This window comes from Taudactylus pleione, unplaced genomic scaffold (genome assembly GCF_031769625.1).
Source record: "Taudactylus pleione unplaced genomic scaffold, aTauple2 ptg000277l, whole genome shotgun sequence".
NCBI lineage: Eukaryota > Metazoa > Chordata > Amphibia > Anura > Myobatrachidae > Taudactylus > Taudactylus pleione.
The window spans coordinates 648,806-672,153 of NW_028284679.1; the positions used below are offsets into that span (position 1 = coordinate 648,806).

At 48.2% G+C, this 23,348-nt stretch overlaps 1 protein-coding gene across 1 annotated transcript in view; it reads left to right on the forward strand.

The window, feature by feature from the left end:
- LOC148513536 (class I histocompatibility antigen, F10 alpha chain-like) overlaps positions 1-23,348 on the forward strand; it is a 77,317-nt gene that overhangs the window by 33,084 nt on the left and 20,885 nt on the right. The window contains exon 6 of the mRNA XM_088481727.1: positions 4,844-4,864. Within this exon, the coding sequence (XP_088337853.1) occupies positions 4,844-4,864 (21 nt within the window). The remainder of the gene's footprint in view (positions 1-4,843; positions 4,865-23,348) is intronic.

A 23,348-nucleotide genomic window follows, 5' to 3' on the forward strand; every position in this document is an offset into this window, starting at 1 on the left:
TCCCCCTAGTGCCTACACCTAACCTCCCACTCCCCACACCCTAACCTCCCCCTAGTGCCTAACCCTAACTTCCCCCTAGTGCCTAACCCTATCCTCCCCCTAGTGCCTAACCCTATCCCCCCTAGTGCCTAACCCTAACCTCACCCTAGTGCCTAACCCTACCCCCCCTAGTGCCTAACCCTAACCTCCCCCTAGTGCCTAACCCTAACCTCCCCCTAGTGCCTAACCCTATCCCCCCTAGTGCCTAACCCTAACCTCACCCTAGTGCCTAACCCTACCCCCCCTAGTGCCTAACCCTAACCTCCCCCTAGTGCCTACACCTAACCTCCCCCTAGTGCCTAAACCTAACCACCCCCTAGTGCCTAAACCTAACCTCCCCCTAGTGCCTAACCCTAACCTCCCCCTAGTGCCTAAACCTAACTTCCCCCTAGTGCCTAACCATATCCCCCCTAGTGCCTAAACCTAACCTCCCCCTAGTGCTTAAATCTAACCTCCCCCCTAGTGCCTAACCCTAACCTCCCCCTAGTACCTAAACCTAACCTCCCCCTAGTGCCTAAACCTAACCTCCCTCTAGTGCCTAAACCTAACCTTCCCCTAGTGTCTAAACCTAACCTCCCCCCTAGTGCCTAACCCTTACCTCCCCCCTAGTGCCTAACCCTAATCTCCCCCTAGTGCCTAACCCTAACCTCCCCCTAGTGCCTAAACCTAACCTCACCCTAGTGCCTAACCCTAACCTCCCCCTAGTGCCTAACCCTATCCCCCCTAGTGCCTAACCCTAACCTCCCCCTAGTGCCTAACTCTATCCCCCCTAGTGCCTAACCCTAACCTCCCCCTAGTGCCTAACCCTAACCTCCCTCCTAGTGCCTAACCCTAACCTCCCCCTAGTGCCTACACCTAACCTCCCCCTAATGCCTAACCCTAATCTCCCCCTAGTGCCTAACCCTAATCTCCCCCTAGTGCCTAACCCTAACCTCCCCCTAGTGCCTACACCTAACCTCCCCCTAGTGCCTAACCCTAACCTCCCCCTAGTGCCTAACTCTATCCCCCCTAGTGCCTAACCCTAACCTCCCCCTAGTGCCTAACCCTAACCTCCCCCCTAGTGCCTACACCTAACCTCCCCCTAATGCCTAACCCTAATCTCCCCCTAGTGCCTAACCCTAATCTCCCCCTAGTGCCTAACCCTAACCTCCCCCTAGTGCCTACACCTAACCTCCCCCCTAGTGCCTAACCCTAACCTCCCCCTAGTGCCTAAACCTAACCTCCCCCTAGTGCATAACCCTAACCTCCACCTAGTGCCTAACCCTAACCTCCCCCCTAGTGCCTAACCCTAACCTCCCCCTAGTGCCTAACCCTATTCCCCCTAGTGCCTAACCCTAACCTCCCCCTAGTGCCTATCCCTATTCCCCCTACTGCCTAACCCTAACCTCCCCCTAGTGCCTAACCCTAACCTCCCCCTAGTGCCTATCCCTATTCCCCGTAGTGCCTAACCATAACCTCCCCCTAGTGCCTAACCCTATCTCCCTAGTGCCTAACCCTAACCTCCCCCTAGTGCCTACACCTAACCTCCCCCCTAGTGCCTAACCCTAACCTCCCCCTAATGCCTAAACCTAACCTCCCCCTAGTGCCTAACCCTAACCCTCCCCATACCATAAACCTAACCCTCCCCCCTTAGTGACTAACCCTCCAACTAACCACCCCACTTAACTTCGTGGTCGGTATTATGACTGCATCTCCAACCCCCTATTATTAGTGTCCTGCCCCTGTTACCACCCACAAACGGCCTCTCCTGTCAGTCATTGCCCTGGGCTGCCTTTGCAGGGTGAGTGAGCGGTATGCGATTGCAGTGAGTAGTTCGCGCATGCGCAGAACGAAATGTGCTCATGCGCGTACCCAGAAAATCGGGCCGCTTGCGAGCACACGCATATAGCGAACGGGTCTGAATCAGGCCCTTAGTGCCCAATTCACATTACCACATATTAGTGTCCATTATTTATGTTCTGACATATAGTAGTGCCCCTTTTACACAATGCCAACATGCCCCTTATACACAATGCCCACAGTAATGGTGCCCCTAATACAATTCCCACAGCAGTGGTACCCCTTCTGCAATGCCCCATTTGTAGAGGCCCCAGTAGTAATGCCCTCTGTAGTAGTGCCTCCTGCAGTAGTGCCCCTGTATTAGTGCCCCCAAAAGTAATCCTCCCTGTATAAGTGCCCCCAGTAGTAATGCCCTATGTATAAGCCCCCAATACTAATGCCCCTCTAATAGTACCCCCAGTACTAATGCCTCCTGTAAAAGTGCCCCTGTAATAATGCCCCAAGTAGTTAGCCCCCAGTAGTAGTGCCACCAATAGTAATGCCCCTGTAATAATGCCCCTGTAAAATTTCCCCTAGTAGTAAGGCCCCTGTAAAAGTGCCCCCAGTTGTAAGCCCCTGTAAGAGTGCCCCAAGTAGTAAGCCCCCAGTAGTAGTGCCCACATTAGTAATGCCCCTGTAATAATGTCCCCAGTAGTAGTGCCTTTGTAAAATTGCCCTCAGTAGTAATGCCCCCTATAAAAGTGCCCCCAGTGGGAGTGCCCCCAGTAGTAATCCCCCTGTAATAGCGCCCCCAGTACAAAGCCCCCTGTAATAGTGCCCCCTGTAAGAGTGCCCCCAGTAGTAAGCCCCTGTATTAGTGCCCCCAGTTGTAAGTCCCCTTTAATAGTGCCCCCAGTTGTAAGCCCCCTTTAATAGTGCCCCAGGACTAAGCCCCCTCTAAGTGTGCCGCACACACACAAACCCCCCCCCAGAATACTTACCTTAAGTCCCGATCTTGCGTCCGCTGCCGTCTACCACTCCTCGGAACTATGGGAGAGACGTCATGATGTCTCTCCCATAGTGCTCGTGGTGGGAGCTGGACGCTGGAACTCAGGAGTGAACTGTGCTCGTGCGGGGAGCTGCGCGCCCACTGGTAAAATCTCAGCGGGTGCCCGGCAAATGGAGCCTCCCTGCGGCTGCCGCCCTATGCACATGCGTAGTCGGCATAACGGGCCGGCCGGCCCTGGCTGTAGTACAGATATAGGAAATAAAATACAAGTAAAGTACAGAAATAAAAGATATAAAACACACACAAAGCAAGATAATAGCCTAGGCGCCAGTGGGGGTGTAAAGATCTAGTACCCCTGCTGGTATTCAATGCTGCACATCTACAAAAGGCTTTGCCACACCACAAAACTGAGCAAAAAAAAATAGTAGGTGGCACTTGCCAGACACAGCCAGGGATGATAAATGAAAAAGTATTGTTCATACTATAAATAGCAATAAACAATCAACACTTTATATAACTCCCGGTCACAGATACATCAATATAACCACAATAAAAAGAAAAACATATATCACATAAAATAAGATGAGATAATAAAAAATGTGCACATATAGATCAGCTGGTAGCAAATGGCTATCACATGGATGTCAACCACTGTGAGTGGATTATCTCTGTCCAACAAAGTCTATGACAAGTAACGATATATTATTGTATCAGTACTCGCTGGAAGAAAAAGTATTCCTGGAAAAGGCAACAATTGTAACTGGTAGCTGGCATGATATAAGCCAAAGCTTAGTGTTCCAGTATTCCATGATGTTCTGGTGATGCAGTTCCATTTTTATTTATTTTCATATATTGTATATATTTATGTTTATTGTAGGGATGTGCAGGCTCGGATAGGTTCGAGTTTGCACGTGGAGTTCGGATTTTTCCCTCCAAAAAAACGGAACTCAGAACGAGGCAAAACGTCATCTTACATGGACGAACATCATCATTCCTGGACAAAAGACCAGGAATGATGATGTTCGTCCATGTAAGATGACGTTTTGCCTCGTTCTGAGTTCCGTTTTTTTGGAGGGAAAAATCCGAACTCCACGTGCAAACTCGAACCTATCCGAGCCTGCACATCCCTAGTTTATTGTTTTAATTTGAATGTCATGTCCACCATATGATTTATTTTCTGACTTTCATTTATTAAATTGATTATTTAACCTTGTTTACCAGCGCAGTATTTTTCTATTTATGTTTTTGAGGGGTTGCAATTTGTTCCCCTTTTTTTGTTACTTACCACTGCAGGTGTATTATCTATATTTAGGAACCAGTGCATTTTTAAGCGCTAGGGTTTTTCCTTTTTTCCGTCATGTAAATAAGTGTCACATTTAGTTAAGTAGACTAGAACAATTTGGTCACATCTATACTGTAAATATAAATTTTATGTATAGTTTGCTCCTATTTAGATAAATGTGTTGAAGAATATCTGTAGATGAGTATACTTTTATATTCCCTGGCTCCTTTCATTAACTGGTTGACTATAGCTGGTGAGATAACACCTGACGTCTGCTTCTAATTATCTTCACTCCATCAAGGTCCTTTGACAGTCAATGTAACAATGTAATGAGCCAAATCTTTTTACTATTTGTTCAGACTGAGCTGGGTGTTAATAATACAGAGAGCGCAACAAAGGGAGTTCCAGTTCCTTTACACTAATACATATTTACAAGTGGTATTTTAATTTTACTTGTCTGTGATAGACTAACCCAGCAATGATTGTTCCTGATCTTCCTTTATCTATATCTATAGCAATATTCATATATGCTGCATACAATACATATTTTGTTCATGTTATATAACCAGGGGTTACACATGCATCATAGTTTATTTCTGGAACAGTAATCTATAGATTTGTGAAGCTAAAGCCTCTGGCAGAAGAGCCCTATTTACAGAACACCTGTTTAATCATTATGGACTGTGAGGAATGTGTAGGATACAATTATTCAGCTGGTTTCTGTTTCTAATGTAATTTCTTCTGCTTGTTTTCAGAGATGGTACCTGCAACACACAGTAAGTATTCTGTTATATGCTGCTTTGTTCCACTGTTCAGTCCACACTGTACAAAACTGCTCTGTCTAGGTGAGGTGTATACAGTATAGAGTATTTATTGTAAAGTGTATGTGAGGGGGCTGCTCTGTCCTGTGAGGTATATACAGTGGAATGGGTATGAAATCCCGGGGGCTGAATACCCAACGGTTCATATCCCAACACAGGAAAGCCCGAAACATGAAGATGCCAACAGAGGCGGTAAGTAGCTTAACCATCCCTTAGTGGTGCCTAACCTTAACCTCCCCCTGGTGGTGCCTAACCTTAACCTCCCCCCGGGGGTGCCTAACACTAACCTCCTCCCGGGGGTGCCTAACCATAACCTCCACCCAGGGGTGCCTAACCTTAACCTCCCCCTGGTGGTGCCTAACCCTAACCTCCCCCCAGGGGTGCCTAACCCTCCCAGGTATTGCCTAACCCCAACCTCCCCCCAGGGGTTCCAAAGCCTAACCCCCCCCTCCCCATAGCCTAACCCAAACCCTCCCCGGGGGGTGCTTAACCCTAATCTCCCTGGGGTCCCTAAACCTAACTCTCCTCCCCCCCAAGGCTTACACCTTACTGTGACCCGCTTAACTTTGTTTGGGATGCCGGCTGTCGGGATTTCATCATCAAGCTAAAGATAGGCATCAGGATTTCAACACCTATCTTTAGTCCTGACGGCCGGCATCCCAGCTGCCGGTAAATTAACTGCATTCCTATACAGTATAGTGTAATTATTGTCTCTGTGAGTTATACACAGTATAGTGTAATTATTGTACAATGTGTGTGAGGGGGCTGCTCTGTCTCTGTGAGGTATACATAGTATAGTGATGGGTATCCTTTGTCTCTGTGAGCTATACATAGTATAGTGAGGGGGTTCATTTGTCTCTGTGAGGTATACACAGTATAGTGAGGGGCTCCTCTGTCTTGGTGATATATACACAGTATTGTGAGGGGGCTGCTCTGTTTCTTCTTTTTCTTGAGGTATACACAATATAGTGAGGGGCTTCTCTGTCTCTGGGAGATATACACAGTATAGTGAGGGGCTTCCTTGTCTCCTTGAGGTATACACAATATAGTGAGGGGCTGCTCTGTCTCTGTGAGGTATACACAGTATAGTGAGGGGCTGCTCTGACTCTGTGAGGTATACACAGTATAGTGAGCGGGCTTCTCTGTCTCTGTGAGGTATACACAGTATAGTGAGGGGGCTCCTCTGTCTCGGTGAGATATACACAGTATAGTGAGGGGCAGCTCTGTCTCTGTGAGGTATACACAGTATAGTGATGGGGCTGCTCTGTCTGTATGGAGTATACACAGTATAGTGAGATGGCTTCTGTCTCTGTGAGGTATACACAGTATAGTGAGGGGGCTGTCCTGTCTCTGTGAGGTATACACAGTATAGTGAGGGGGATCCTCTGTCTCTTTGAGGTATACACAGTATAGTGAGGGGCTTCTCTGTCTCTTTGAGGTATACACAGTATAGTGAGGGGATCCTCTGTCTCTTTGAGGTATACACAGTATAGTGTGGGGGCTGCTCTGTCTCTGTGAGGTATATACAGTATAGTGAGGGGCTTCTCTGTCTCTATGTGGTATACACAGTATAGTGAGGGGGCTGCTCTGTCTCTTTGAGGTATACACAGTATAGTGTGGGGGCTGCTCTGTCTCTTTGAGGTATAGACAGTATAGTGAGGGGGATCCTCTGTCTCTTTGAGGTATACACAGTATAGTGTGGGGGCTGCTCTGTCTCTGTGAGTTATACACAGTATAGTGAGGGGGATCCTCTGTCTCTGTGAGTTATACACAATATAGTGTGGGGGCTGCTCTGTCTCTGTGAGTTATACACAGTATAGTGTGGGGGCTGCTCTGTCTCTGTGAGTTATACACAGTATAGTGAGGGGGATCCTCTGTCTCTGTGAGGTATACACAGTATAGTGAGGGGGCTGCTCTGTCTCTTTGAGGTATACACAGTATAGTGAGGGGACTGCTCTGTATCTGTGAGTTATACACAGTATAGTGTGGGGGATCCTCTGTCTCTGTGAGGTATACACAGTATAGTGAGGGGGCTGCTCTGTCTCTTTGAGGTATACACAGTATAGTGAGGGGGCTGCTCTGTCTCTGTGAGTTATACACAGTATAGTGAGGGGGATCCTCTGTCTCTGTGAGGTATACACAGTATAGTGTGGGGGCTGCTCTGTCTCTGTGAGGTATATACAGTATAGTGAGGGGCTTCTCTGTCTCTATGAGGTATACACAGTATAGTGTGGGGGCTGCTCTGTCTCTGTGAGGTATATACAGTATAGTGAGGGGCTTCTCTGTCTCTATGAGGTATACACAGTATTATTATGGGGCTAGATAAAATATGTGTCCAAGTGCTCCAGAGTACTGAGAATCTTAATAATAAGAGTTAATATTCGTGTATCTGTATTTTCGAACATGCAGTTGTTTCAATAGTACTTCAGTCCAATGAATATTATATTACATAACCTAACAGACAGATCAGTCCCCAAAATAATCTGTAGGAAGGGTGTTCTTAGATATATACAATAGATGCAATATCTCTAGGCTGGGTGTTCATCCTAATATGGATAGTCTCTAAGGGCTCTATTTACTACAATCCGCATTGGTAATGCAGATTGTAATGTGATATTATCGACTGAATTCGCATTGCAAATTCAGGCAATATCGCAGGGATTTACTACAAACCCCTTGCAGGGACAGAGCTTGCGAGAAAGCTCTGTCCCTGCGAATCCCCTCTGCACAATAGTCACGGTATTTTCACAAAAAACACAAGTGCCCCGCGCATGCGCCGACCAGCCGCAGCTGCTACCACCCCCTGCACTAAGCCCCACCCCCCATTGCTAAGCCCCGCCCCTGTGATCGCAGACCCCCGCGACCCACCCTTGTGACCCCCCCTTTCTTTAATTACACTCATTTCCATGATCCGGGCTCCGGTGATGTCCTCCATGTCCTCCGGTCAGCTGACATCCCATACTGCACTGGGACCCTGTCAGGTGATGACCGGGCATCAGTGCAGCATGGGAGACCAGCTGACATTAGGGAGGACATCACCGGAGCCCGGATCACCTGTCCCTGGAGTCAGGTAAGTTTTTTTTTTACTTTTTTTTTTAGCAGTAATCAGCTTGCGGTCTATTTAGACCACACAGCTGATCACTGGGGCCGGCTCCGAGCTCTGCTCTCCCTGTCAGAGCAAAGCAAGAGTCCGGTAACCGGGGGTGACTCTGGATATCGCCACCTTCAGGTGGCGTTATTATCACAGGGCTTTCCCCAGTATTTTTTCACAATTTATTTTTAGTAACTTTGGCAAATCACATTTCCCATTACAATTATGGGAAAAGCGATCTGCTTACTAAAAATAAGTGATACTTAGGGGTTGAAGTAGAATTTTATGAATTCTACTCAATTGCCCTGTAATAACTACAGGTGATACTAAAATAATGTGATAAGGGTGTCATTAAACACCTTTTTTCACTTCACTTTAGTAAAAATAATGTTAATAAATAGAGCCCTATGTATGTCCAAATAATGTTCCACTTGTATATATAAAAAGTCTCTTGTTTCCTGCAGTTGGATGATGCTGTACACGTCTGCTCCTCCTCTCCACCTCAAAAATTACAGATAGCACAGCATCAGGGAACTTAGGACACTATAGTGCAATGTGCAGTGTAAGTTCTGTGTACTCTCCGAATCTTGCTGCTGTATTGCTGGTCCACCGCTGTCCCGTGCTGCGTCCAATCTGCTGGGTGCATGCGTGTGAGGGGACTATAGGTTAGTAAGCAGGATATGATTTGGTATGAGTGCAAAAATACTTGTTTATTTTAGTACAGTCTGCCAATACAAATCAGCATTGGTGTATGGTGCAGGATTAAAAATAGCCCATTTACTATGGTTAGCAAAAGTGTCAGTCTTTGGCAAACATTATAACAATTAATGTCAGATAAAAATAAATGTTAGAATATAAAAGTCTGAAAAGAGTCTTAGTATGTCTGGCTGGTTATATGGGTGCCTCCCAATGCGTTTCGTCCCATTTAGGGACTTTTTCAAGGGTGTGTGATCCATCTGTATGTTAAAGGGCTTAAATACCTTCTGTTGGCGTCCTTTGCATCTCTTGTTCATGCATTTCCGGGATCCGCGGTTCGTGCATGTGCCCTCCGGCTGCCGCTAGAGGACCAGTCTGTTCTCTGTCTGTGCAGATGGTTCTGTGCACGCTCCGTGCAGCGAATGCAGACTGAAGACTTGTTTTTCCCTTGTGGCTGGTTCATATTGCCTATGTGGCTGGTTTATGTCAGTACATCCATCCCTTTTGAGTACAATGGGCCTGATTCGGACCCACTCGTGAGCGCAGGATGCTCGCAAGTGGGTCGATGGTGCCCGAATGCGCATGCGCACGACAGAGGGAGCTTCGTCGCGCGCATGCGCGAGACCCGTTGACCGACGAGGAATCCGTCGTTCAGGGTATCGCACCAAAGGGGGCATGCTGTTGATGGTGACTGAAAGCACGCCCCCTTTGGTGGGCGTGCCGGGGGTGTGGCTGCCAGACGGAGGCGTTCCCATGGGTTCTGAATCAGGCCCAATGTCTCCATCACGGTGGCGTCCATTTTGAGGGGGATTTTTGTAGTTGCTGATAGCCATTGTAATGTATGGGTTTTAATTATGATTGTGATGTAATCGACCCCAAATGCAATAAAAGTTTTTGACTATGGGCCTGATTCAGACCCACTCGCAAGCGGCCGTCCGCTCGCAAGTGGGTCGATGGTGTGCACTGAGCATGCGCACGACGGAGGGAGCTCCGTCGTGCGCATGCGCCAGATGCGACGAGCGAAGGAAAGTCCTTCGCTCGTTGTGTCTGATCAAAGGGGGCGTGCTGTCGATGTTGATTGACAGCACGCCCCCTTTGGTAGGCGTGCCGGGGGCGTGCCTCCCTGATGGGGGCGATCCCACGGGAACGCCTCCCATCAGAAGCCGGCCCACTGACATCACTAGTGATGTCAGTGGGAGTGATTTTGGCTCTGATAGAGCCAAAATCACTCCGGAGCTTGCGGTTGAAAACCTCAACCGCAGGCTCCGGCTCGCAGTTTTGATGGTCGCGATGGTCAAGACCATCGCGCCCATCAAACTGCACGCTCGTATAGCCTGTGGGTGGTGACCCACAGCTATACGAGCGTCCAGGAGGACGCTCCATTTTCATGGAGGGCGGCCCCCATTCAGAGCGTGCGCTCTGCTCAGAGCGTACGTCTCTGAATGAGGGCCTATGTTTCAACTTAGTTACTTATTATGTTGATATAGGTTTGTTAGAGCCTATGCATGATTTGTTATTGTACCACCATATGAATATATATATATATTTATTATCTCATAGAAAATATGCTCATTATTGGTTATGAAACCTAGGGTCTGATTCAGAGGCGCACGCTATTTGCGTGCGCTCGCTCTGAATCAGGACGTCCCTATTTTTTTGGGGGGTCGGCCTCCAGGCCGCTGGCACAGCTGTGGGTGACCACCCACAGCATGTGCGTGTGGCCTAATGATGGTTGCGATTATCGCAACCATCGGGTTAGCAAGGAGTCCCTGTGGTAGGGTCTCAGGTCTCGCAAGCCCAAGTGGACTTCCTGCTCTAATAGAGCAGGAAGTCCACTACTGACATCACAAGTGATATCAGTAGGGCTGCCCACAAATGGCAGGCGTTCCTTCGGGAACACCTCCGTTTGTGCAGCCACCCCCCCTCCCCGCCTACAAAACGGGGCGAGCTGTCGATCAACATCAACAGCCACCCCATCTTGTAGCGAGCCCCAGAGCGAGTGATTTCTCACTTGCTCCAGGGCTTGCGTGTGTGCAATGGCCCACCATCGACAGCGCTCACAAGCGGGTCTGAATCAGGCCCCTAGTCCCTTATTCTGTATATTGTGTTATGGAACTTGAAAGCATACGTTCCGGTGTCCATGTCTATGTATTTTTGACTTATTTACTCCAATGCCATTCCCACTAGTACCACATCATTTTATCGTCATTTATTTTGTTGTGTAATGAATACCCTCCCTTTATTAATCTTGCCCTGTTAGTATTTGTTTCATATATGGGCCTCTAAATTGAATTCTGATAATTGGACACTAGTGTCTCACATCTCTCATTAGCTGTCATTATGAGGGATAAGTAGGGGGTGACCCAATCATCATGCTGAATTGTTGAATTGAGGACATGATTACATTCTCCTATGGTTCAATGTTAAGATCATCTGGATTTAGGGTTTTTAGTTTGTGAATCAATCTGCTCTCTATTCTGTTTATGTACTGTGAGTGGTTTCCCCCCCTCCAGTTGGGTTTGACTATCTCTATTCCCAAAAACTTTAGACCTTTTGGGTTACAGTCATGTTTTGTGCTAAAGTGGTCCGAGACACTGTGCTCGAGACTCCTGGGGTAGATGGACACCTCCTTTACACACAGCAGCCAGGAAACAGCACTCCAGTCATGTGTTTTCGTGCAAGCTGGTCAGCACCAGTTTTTATTGTGCAACACCAATAATCAAATAAACAAAACATAAAATAAATTCTAGCCCGTCTGGGCTCTAACTAGACAGTAGGTTCCCTCACTAACAGAACACAAAACAAGTTCACGTCCACAGTACCTTCAGGTTTGTATCAAACAATGTCTCAGAGCAAGCTAACCTGTGGACCTGCTCTCCCAGGTGTGAGACACTGCACGAAGACATTACACAGCTCTTATGAGCCACTTCCAGGTGTAATCACTCATTAGCCTGCTCTCAGGCTGAAAGGCCTAACACCTGAAACGGCCCTGTGGATGGAGCTCTCCCTTCTCTCTCACATCCACACCCCCAGGACCCCGGCTTTTACCAAAAGCCGACACTCAAACCTATTTGTAAAACAGACTTCTCCTGGAGGCTAAAACACATAGGACAGGAACCTGGGACACACATAGAAGCCATTCCACACTTCTTCAGTGCTTCTATCACAGATCCCCCCCTTTGTTTCGACCTGTGGGGTGGAACAACTGCAGCCCCCAAACAAATAAAAACATCCACTTCAAAGGGGCTTGGTCAGTGATCAACCTGAACTTCCTTCCCACCAAATAATACCTGAGAGTTTCTAACGCCCACTTTATGGCCAATGCTTCTTTCTCGACTGTAGCATAGTTTCTCTCATGTACATTTAATTTCCGGCTTAAGAAAAAAATCGGGTGTTCTTCACCCTCTTTGCTTTGGGACAGGATCATTCCTATGCCTACATCTGACGCATCAGTTTGTACAACAAACTCTCTGTCAAAATCAGGGGTCACCAGAACTGGTTGGGTACATGCTATTTTTAACTCCTGGAAAGCCTTTTTTACTTCAGGACTCCATTCCACCATGACTTTCTGTTTGCCTTTGGTAAGGTCAGTCAGTGGGACTGCAATGGGGGCAAAATTGGGTATAAACCTCCTATAATACCCAGTGATCCCTAAGAAGGCTCTCACTTGCTTCTTATTCAGGGGTCGTGGCCAGTTTGGTATTGCCTCAATCTTATTGAGCTGTGGCTTTACCAAACCTCTGCCAATGGTGTATCCAAGATACTTTACTTCTTCCATCCCTAGACAACACTTTTTTAGGAGGGCTGTCAAACCTGCCTTATAGATGGAGACCAACACTGCTTGTACTCTGGGCAAGTGAGACTGCCAATCAGGACTATGAGTTACCACATCATCCAGATAAGCAGCAGCATACTTAGAATCCTATCCATCATTCTTTGAAAGATAGCAGGTGCCCCATGTAGCCCAAAGGGCAACATCTTGTATTGAAAAAACCCCTCTGGTGCAGAAAAAGCTGTCTTTTCTTTGGCATTCTCTGTTAATGGTACTTGCCAATACCCTTTGGTTAAGTCAAGAGTGGTTAAATATCTGGCTGTCCCCAGTCTTTCAATTAGTTCATCCACCCTAGGCACAGGGTAGGCATCGAATTTTGACACGCTGTTCAATTTCCGGAAGTCATTGCAGAATCGCACACTCCCATCGGGCTTTGGAATAAGCACATAGGGACTTAATCACTCACTATGCGATTCTTCAATTATACCCAACTCTAACGTTTTTTTAATTTCCTTCGACACTGATTCTCTTTGGGCTTCTGGTAACCTATAGGGCTTTAGGTTAACCTTAACCCCTGGGTCAGTGATTATGTCATGTTTAATGACCGTGGTTTTCTCTGGTATGTCAGAAAACAGCACCCTATTTCTGATCAGAAATTCCTTAACTTCCTGCTGTTGATTTGCTGACAGGGTTTTTGCCACTGTCACTTCGGGAACCACGGGCCCTGGGTTTATTGGAGGGGATCGGACGGCTGACAGGGCTGATCTATCCTTACAGGGTTTTATAAGATTTACATGGTATATCTGTTCTGGCTTTCTTTTCCGTGGCTGGTAAACTTTATAATTGACCTGCTCCACTTTTTCTAAGATTTCAAAGGGTCCTTGCCATTTAGCCAAAAGTTTACTTTCCACTGTGTGAACTAACACCAACACTCTTTCCCCAGGAGCAAAGTTGCGTAACCAAGCATTGCGGTTGTATACCCTCTGCTGTGCCTGTTGGGCCTGTTCCAAGTGCTCTCTTACTATCGGCACCACAGCAGCAATTCTATCTTGCATTTGAGAAACATGCTCAATAACTGTTTTATACGGACTGGACTGCCCCTCCCATGTCTCTTTGGCAACGTCTAGTAACCCCCTTGGGTGTCTCCCATATAACAAATCGAAAGGTGAAAACCCGGTGGAGGATTGTGGAACCTCTCTTATGGCCAACAACAAATAAGGCAACAAGCAATCCCAATCTCTACCGTCCTTGTCGACTACTTTTCTTAGCATATGTTTTAACGTCTTGTTAAACCTCTCCACCAATCCATCGGTTTGGGGGTAATAGAACGAAGTTCTTAACTGTTCAATTTTGAACAGGCGCATAACTCTTTCATGACTTTTGACATAAATGGGGTACCCTGGTCAGTCAGTATTTCCTTAGGTATCCCCAACCTGCTAAAGACACGGACTAACTCTCTAGCAATGGACTTGGTTGACGTATTGCGCAATGTTATCGCTTCCAGGTACCTGGTAGCATAATCCATTATCAACAGAATATATTGATGGCCCTGGGCAGACTTCATTAAGGGTTCAACCAAATCCATAGCTATTCTTTCAAATGTCACCTCTATAATAGGTAATGGGACTAGAGGACTTTTAAAATGTGGTCTGGGAGCATGATACTGACATTCAGGGCAGGATGCACAAAAGTCAGATACCTCTTTATGGACCCCGGGCCAAAAAAACCTCTGCAAAATCTGCTCAGTGGTTTTCTCTACCCCCAGGTGGCCTGCCGTTATATGACCATGAGCCAGATCTAACACTGTTCTTCTGTATGCTTTGGGAACTATTAATTGTTCCACAATATCTTCCCCTTTCTTAGTCACTTGATACAAAAAATCCTGACAAACTGCTACCTGAGGATATGACAGAGGACTATCGGGGTCTATGGGTTTACCATCGATCACTTTGATATTCTCGCTGGCTTTTGCCAGAGTAGGGTCATTTAACTGCTCTACGGCAAAGACCTCTCTTCTGACCTCTAAATCAGGCAGACGATCAACTGACTCACTAACACTTCCCACCTCAGTGGGAAGCGCATCACTTGGCGAGCCACCATCATGCTCTGCATTCTCTAGTTCACCAATCATACTAGAAAAAGGGAACATCTCTGACTCTGAAGAAACTTCCTCTGCTACTACACCAGTAACCTTCTCAAATGGGTCAGGGTGATTTACCTCTGTGCAAAATTGGCTTTCCCACAACTTCCAGAAGTGAACAAAGTCTCTCCCCAATATTGCATCATACATTAAGCCATGTACCAAACCCACAGAGACTATCGCAGAACCACATGGTGTCTCGATGTTCACTTCTGCAGTAATATAATACCGAGTATCCTCATGTATGCAGGTCATACCAACAGTTTTCCCCTTACGCTTCAGGGGGTTCACCAGTTCAGCTTTCATAAGTGTAACCAGGCTACCAGAAACTAACAGCGCCTCTACTCGGTTGCCTTCTACAGTGTGTACACACATGTGCTTATCTGTCTCAGCCTGCTGGTCGGCAGTACAGGCTGGCTGTGCAAAGAAAGACTCCCTGTGGTTGACATGAACAGTATCACTTTGCATAGGTTCAGAGGTAAGTGAACAATTAGCTGCAATATGGCCAAAGCCACCACATCGGAAACACTGAATCATATTATTATCTAGTCTTTTACGGGGTAGGAACCTTCCTGGCCTGACTGGCCAGTCTCCAGGTTCCACACTCTCAGTCTTAGGTACATTCCAATGCCCAGCACCCTTCTCCCCTGGAACAGTCTTTCCAGTATCGATGGGAGTTTGCTGATGTGCCATCAGGGCTTGGTGGGGCAGACTCAACAGCTCCTCGGCTGCCACCTACCTCTCCACCCATTCAGCTAACTGGTCAGTGGACTTAGGGTCTGCATGGCTCACCCACTTGCGCAGAGTTGTAGGTAACGATCGCAGATACTGGTCCATCATGACTCTTTCCATGATCTGTGGTCCTGTCAGCATCTCGGGCTGTAGCCATTTTGTGGTTAGATGGACGAGGTCATGCATCTGTGAGCGTGGAGGCTTTTCCATTTGGAACTCCCAGTGGTGGACTCGTTGGGCCCTATCAAATGAGGTGATTCCCAAGTGAGTTAGGATCTCCCATTTTAGCTTTGCATAGTCCTTGGCATCAGCCAGGCACAAATCATAGTAGGCCTTTTGTAGTTCTCCAGACAGGAAGGGTGCCACAAGACTTGCCCACTGTTCCTTGGGCCAACTCTCCCTTTCTGCGGTTCTCTCAAAGGCCATAAGATACGCCTCCACGTCATCACTTGGGGTCATCTTCTGCAAAACTGGCGCGTATGGAGCAAGTGTGAGTTGGAGGGTCAGTGGAAGCATCTCCAGTCTGGGCTATTAGGTGTTGTACCACCTCTTTTATGGCCTGGCTGTTCTCCGCTAAGGCCTGGTGGGTTTCCTCGATGGTAACTTGTTGTTGCCTTTGTGCTGCCTCCAAGGCCAATAGTTGCACCTGGGTGGATTCCGGCAGAGCTCTGGTAGGTTCTTTATGAGCGGATGCAGCCTGAAGCAAGGCCTTTACAACGTCCTCTATGTTGTCCTTAGGGGCATGCTGGAAGCAGAACCTGGCCTCTCAGAGCATTAGCTAATGCCACCTTCATGGATTCCACAATTTTGTGCCTGTCTCTATAAATTTTTCCTTGCTGCAACTTCAGTGTGTGCATGCCCACATTCTCCACCAATTGTGATATGATCGGGGTAGGGGTCCCTCTCCTGGGGTAGATGGACACCTCCTTTACACACAGCAGCCAGGAAACAGCACTCCAGTCGTGGGTTTTCATGCAAGCTGGACGGCACCAGTTTTTATTGTGCAACACCAATAATCAAATAAACAAAACATTAAATAAATCCTTGCCCGTCTGGGCTCTAACTAGACAGTAGGTTCCCTCACTAACAGAACACAAAACAAGTTCACGTCCACAGTACCTTCAGGTTTGTATCAAACAGTGTCCCAGAGCAAGCTAACCTGTGGGCCTGCTCTCCCAGGTGTGAGACACTGCACCAAGACATTACACAGCTCTTATGAGCCACTTGCAGGTGTAATCACTCATTAGCCTGCTCTCAGGCTGAAAGGCCTAACACCTGAAATGGCCCTGTGGATGGAGCCCTCCCTTCTCTCTCACATCCACACCACCAGGACCCATTCTCAGGCTGTTACCAAAAGCCGACACTCAAACCTGTTTGTAAAACAGACTTCTACTGGGGGTTAAAACATGAACCTGGGACACACATAGAAGCCATTCCATACTTCTCCAGTGCTTTTATCACAATATATATATATTTTCATATGATGGTACCATAACAAATCATGCATAGGTTCTAACAAACCTATATCAACATAATAAGTGACTAAGTTGAAACATAGTCAAAACATTTATTGCATTTGGGGTTGATTACATCACAATCATAATTAAAACCCATACATTACAATGGCTATCAGCAACTACAAAAACCCCCATAAAATGGCCACCACCATGATTGAGACATTATACTCAAAAGGGATGGATGTACTGATATAAACCAGCCACATAGGCAATATGAACCAGCCACAAGGGAAAAACAAGTCTTCAGTCTGCATTCGCTGCACGGAGCGTGCACAGAACCATCTGCACAGACAGAGAACACACTGGTCCTCTACCGGCAGCCGGAGGGCGCATGCACGAACCGCGGATCCCAGAAATGCATGAACAAGAGATGTAAAGGACGCCAACAGAAGGTATTTAAGCCCTTTAACATACAGATGGATCACACACCCTTGAAAAAGTCCCTAAATGGGACGAAACGCATTGGGAGGCACCCATATAACCAGCCAGACATACTAAGACTCTTTTCAGACTTTTATATTCTAACATTTATTTTTATCTGACATTAATTGTTATAATGTTTGCAAAAGACTGACACTTTTGCTAACCATAGTAAATGGGCTATTTATAATCCTGCACCATACACCAATGCTGATTGGTATGGGCAGACTGTACTAAAATAAACAAGTATTTTTGCACTCATACCAAATCATATCCTGCTTACTAACCTATAGTCCCCTCACACGCATGCACCCAGCAGATTGGACGCAGCACGGGACAGCGGTGGACCAGCAATACACCAGCAAGATTCCGAGAGTACACAGAACTTACACTGCACATTGCACTATAGTGTCCTAAGGGGGTCATTCAGACCCACTCGCGAGCGGCAGTATGCTCGCAAGTGGGTCGATGTTCCCCACTGCGCATGCGCACGACGGAGGGAGCTCCGTCGTGTGCATGCGCGAGACCCGGCGAGCGAAGGACTTTCCTTCGCTCGGAGTGTCTCACCAAAGGGGGAGTGCTGTCGATGGTGAGTGACAGCACGCCCCCTTTGGTGGGCATGCCGGGGGTGTGCCTGCCAGACGGAGGCGTTCCCATGGGAACGCCTAACGTCTGAAGCCAGCCCCACTGGGAGTGATTTTGGCTCTGATAGAGCCAAAATAACTCCAGGGCTTGCGGTTGAGAAACCCGACCACAGGGTTTCACTCGCAAGTCCGATGGTCACGATGGTCAAGACCATCACGACCATCTTGTTGGACGCTCGTATATGCTGTGGGTGGTGACCCACAGCTATACGAGCGTCCAGGAGGATGCTCCATTTTAATGGAGGTGGGCCCTGATTCAGAGCGAGCGCTCTGGTCAGAGCGTCCGGCTCTGAATCAGGGCCTAAGGGCCTGATTCAGACCCACTCGCGAGCGGCTGTACGCTCGCAAGTGGGTCGATGGTCTGCACTGAGCATGCGCACGACGGAGGGAGCTCCGTCGTGCGCATGCGCCAGACACGACGAGCGAAGGACTTTCCTTCGCTCGTTGTGTCCGATCAAAGGGGGCGTGCTGTCAATGTTGATTGACAGCACGCCCCCTTTGGTGGGCGTGCCGGGGGCGTGCCTCCCTGACGGGGGCGTTCCCACGGGAACGCCTCCCGTCAGAAGCCGGCCCACTGACATCACTAGTGATGTCAGTGGGAGTGATTTTGGCTCTGATAGAGCCAAAATCACTCCGGAGCTTGCGGTTGAAAACCTCAACCGCAGGCTCCGGCTCGCAATTTCGATGGTCGCGATGGTCACGACCATTGCGGCCATCAAAATGCACGCTCGTATAGCCTGTGGGTGGTGACCCACAGCTATACGAGCGTCCAGGAGGACGCTCCATGAAAAAGGAGCCCGGCCCTCATGCAGAGCGTGCGCTCTGCTCAGAGCGTACGGCTCTGAATGAGGGCCTAAGTTCCCTGATGCTGTGCAATCTGTAATTTTGAGGTGGAGAGAAGGAGCAGACGTGTACACAGGGCCGGAGTAAGGGCAGGGCGACAGGGGCGGTCGTCCAGGGGCCCCCACACATAGGGGGCCCCCACACACTGTCCCTGGACCCCGGGCACATCCAGATTAACCTGTTTGTTTTTTTTAACAGGAGCCATCTGCCGAGGCACACGGTTAAGCCCCGCCCCTCACAGCATTTGGCTCTGCCCCCTTTTAAAACGACCCGCCAATCGCGATTCACGCTGGTCCATCTCTGCTGCCTGTAACCAGGAGTGGTAAGCAGGTGTCTATCTGTGTGTGTGTCTAGTCTGCGTGTCTGTCTGTGTGTGCTGGGCTGGCGTGTCAGTGTGTGTGTGTCTGTCTGTGTGTGCTGGGCTGGCTTGTCGGTGTGTGTGTGTGTTTGTCTGTGTGTGCTGGCATGTCGGTCCGTGTCTGTCTGTGTGTGCTGGGCGGGCATGTCAGTGTGTGTGTGTCTATCTGTGTGTGCTGGGCTGGCATGTTGGTTTGTGTGTGTCTGTCTGTGTGTGCTAGCATGTCGGTGTGTGTGTCTGTCTGTGTGTGCTGGCGTGTCGGTGTGTGTGTGTCTGCCTGTGTGTGCTGGCATGTCGGAGTGTGTGTGTTTGTCTGTGTGTGCTGGGCTGGCGTGTCGGTGTGTGTGTGTCTGTCTGTGTGTGCTGGGCTGGCATGTCGGTGTGTGTGTGTGTCTGTGTGTGCTGGGCTGGCGTGTCGGTGTGTGTGTGTCTGTCTGTGTGTGCTGGCGTGTCAGTGTGTGTGTGTCTGTCTGTGTGTGCTGGCGTGTCGGTGTGTGTGTGTTTGCGTGTGCTGGCGTGTCGGTGTGTGTGTGTTTGTCTGTGTGTGCTGGTGTGTCGGTGTGTCGGTGTGTGTGTGTCTGTGTGTGCTGGGCTGGCGTGTCAGTGTGTGTGTGTGTCTGTCTGTGTGTGCTGGGCTGGCATGTCAGTGCATGTCTGTCTGTGTGTGCTGGGCTGGCATGTCGGTGCGTGTCTGTCTGTCTGTGTGTGCTGGCGTGTCAGTGTGTGTGTGTCTGTCTATGTGTGCTGGCGTGTCGGTGTGTGTGTCTGTCTGTGTGTGCTGGCGTGTCGGTGAGTGTGTGTCTGTGTGTGCTGGCGTGTCGGTGTGTGTGTGTCTGTCTGTGTGTGCTGGGCTGGCGTGTCGGTGTGTGTGTGTCTGTCTGTGTGTGCTGGCATGTCGGTGTGTGTGTGTATGTCTGTGTGTGCTGGGCTGGTGTGTCGGTGTGTGTGTGTCTGTCTGTGTGTGCTGGACTGGCATGTCGGTGTGTGTGTGTCTGTCTGTGTGTGCTGGCGTGTCGGTGTGTGTGTGTCTGCCTGTGTGTGCTGGCTGGTGTGTCGGTGTGTGTGTGTCTGTGTGTGCTGGCATGTCGGTAATTGTGTGTCTGTCTGTGTGTGCTGGGCTGGCGTGTCGATGTGTGTGTCTGTCTGTGTGTGCTGGCGTGTCGGTGTGTGTGTGTCTGCCTGTGTGTGCTGGCTGGTGTGTCGGTGTGTGTGTGTCTGTGTGTGCTGGCATGTCGGTAATTGTGTGTCTGTCTGTGTGTGCTGGGCTGGCGTGTCGATGTGTGTGTCTGTCTGTGTGTGCTGGCATGTCAGTGTGTGTGTGTTTGTCTGTGTGTGCTGGCGTGTCGATGTGTGTGTTTGTCTGTGTGTGCATGTAGAATGTTGATAACAATAGCAGCATTTTTACTTACCATGTAACATGGACCCACAAGTGTCACTGCCCCCAGGACTTTGGTCAGCCCCAGGTAGGGAGAGAGCTGCAGCCAGATTCTCACTGCCAACAGTAGCAGCAATGTTTTATTGATAGGGGCCCTTACACTTTTGATGCCCAGGGGCCCCCACAGACCTTAATCCGGCCCTCCGTGTACAGCCTCATCCAACTGCAGGAAACAAGAGACTTTTTAAATATACAAGTGGAACATTATTTGGACATACATAGGGCTCTATTTATTAACATTATTTTTACTAAAGTGAAGTGAAAAAGGGTGTTTTGTGTTTTCACACCCTTTTCACATTATTTTAGTATCACCTACAGTCATACCTCCCAACATGACCTCTCCAGGAGGGACACAGTGCTCTGGTCCTGGACTTCCCTGGTAAGAGGCGGGGCTGCAGCGCAGTTCAAAATTCAATAAGGGAGTCACACCAACTGTCACTTCACAGCTGCCAACATCACTGGCTGGGACTCACTGGCAGTTGGTGTGACTCCTCTATTTGAATTTTGGACAGCAGCCTCCACCAATCATAAATTACCAGGGAAGTCCAGGACCAGAGCATTGTGTCCCTCCTGGAGAGGGTCATGTTGGGAGGTATGCCTATAGTTACTAAAGGGCAATTGGAGTAGAATTCATAAAATTCTACTCCAATCCCTAAGTATCACTTATTTTTAGTAAGCAGATCAAATTTCCCATAATTGTAATGGGAAATGTGATCTGGCCAAAGTTACTAAAAATAAATTGTGAAAAAATACCGGGGAAAGCCCTGGTGGTGGCGTTATCCAGGGTCTCCCCCGGTTACTGAACTCCTCCTCCACTCTTACGGGGAGAGCAGAGCTCGGAGCCAGCCCCAGTGATCAGCTGTGTGGTCTAAACAGACTGCAAGCTGATCTCTGCTAAAAAAAAGTAAAAAAAACAACAAACTTACCTGACTCCAGGGACCGGTGATCCGGGCTCCGGTGATGTCCTCTCTTGAGTCAGCTGGTCTCCCATGCTGCACTGGTGCCTGGTCGTCACCTGACAGGGTCCCAGTGCAGTATGGGATGTCAGCTGACCAGAGGACATGGAGGACATCACCGGAGCCCGGATCATGCAGGTGAGTGTAATTAAGGTAGAGGGGGGGGGGGTCGTGGGGGGGTCTGTGATTGCGGGGGGCAGGGCTTAGCGATGGGGGGCGGGGTTTAGTGCCAGGGGGTAGCAGCGATGGCCGGTCTTTGCATGCGCGGGGAACTTGTCACGGTATTTTTTTGTGAAAATACCGTGACTATTGTGCAGAGGGGATTCGCAGGGACAGAGCTTTCTCGCAAGCTCTGTCCCTGCAAGGGACTTGTAGTAAATCCCTGCGATATTGCCTGAATTTGCAATGCGAATTCAGTCGATAATATCACATTACAATCTGCATTACCAATGCGGATTGTAGTAAATAGAGCCCTTAGAGACTATCCATATTAGGATGAACACCCAGCCTAGAGATATTGCATCTATTGTATATATCTAAGAACACCCTTCCTACAGATTATTTTGGGACTGATCTGTCTGTTAGGTTATGTAATATAATATTCATTGGACTGAAGTACTATTGAAACAACTGCATGTTCGAAAATACAGATACACGAATATTAACTCTTATTATTACGATTCTCAATACTCTGGAGCACTTGGACACATATTTTATCTAGAAATTTGTAGCAGAGGGGTGGGGATACCCCTAATGTGACCAGCAGCTATGGGTAAAACAAATACCTTAGTAGTGCCTACCTAAATATTTATCTAAATCGTGAGGGGGAAGTCCTGTCTCTTTGAGGTATACAAAGTATAATGAGGGGGATGCTCTGTCTCTGTGGGGTATACACAGTATAGTGAGGGGGCTTTTCTGTATCTGTGAGTTATACACAGTATAGTGAGGGGGCTCATCTGTCTCTATGAGGTATACACAGTATAGTGAGGGGGCTTTTCTGTATCTGTGAGTTATACACAGTATAGTGAGGGGGCTGTTCTGTCTCTGTGGGGTATACACAGTATAGTGTGGGGGCTGTTCTGTCTCTGTGGGGTATACACAGTATAGTGAGGGGCTCATCTGTCTCTGAGGTATACACAGTATAGTGAGGAGGCTTTTCTGTCTCTGTGAGGTATACACAGTATAGTGAGGGGGCTCATCTGTCTCTGTGACGTATACACAGTAAAGTGAGGGGGCTTTTCTGTCTCTGTGAGGTATACACAGTATAGTGAGGGGGCTCATCTGTCTCTGTGAGTTATACACAGTATAGTGAGGGGGCTGTTCTGTCTCTGTGAGTTATACACAGTATAGTGAGGGGGCTCATCTGTCTCTGTGAGGTATACACAGTAAAGTGAGGGGGCTTTTCTGTCTCTGTGAGGTATACACAGTATAGTGAGGGGGCTCATCTGTCTCTGTGAGTTATACACAGTATAGTGAGGGGGCTGTTCTGTCTCTGTGGGGTATACACAGTATAGTGAGGGGCTCATCTGTCTCTGTGACGTATACACAGTAAAGTGAGGGGGCTTTTCTGTCTCTGTGAGGTATACACAGTATAGTGAGGGGGCTCATCTGTCTCTGTGAGGTATACACAGTATAGTGAGGGGTCTGCTCTGTATTTGTGGTGTATACACTATATATTGAGGGAGCTTATCTTTCTCTGTGAGGCATAAACCTCCCATCGTCTGAGGATTGACCCGTGTGTGAATCAGTGACCATACACATACTCACTTGAAATAAAGACACGGAGACTTGTATTTGGCAGAATTTGTTAGCTATTTATTTAAAAAACATATAAT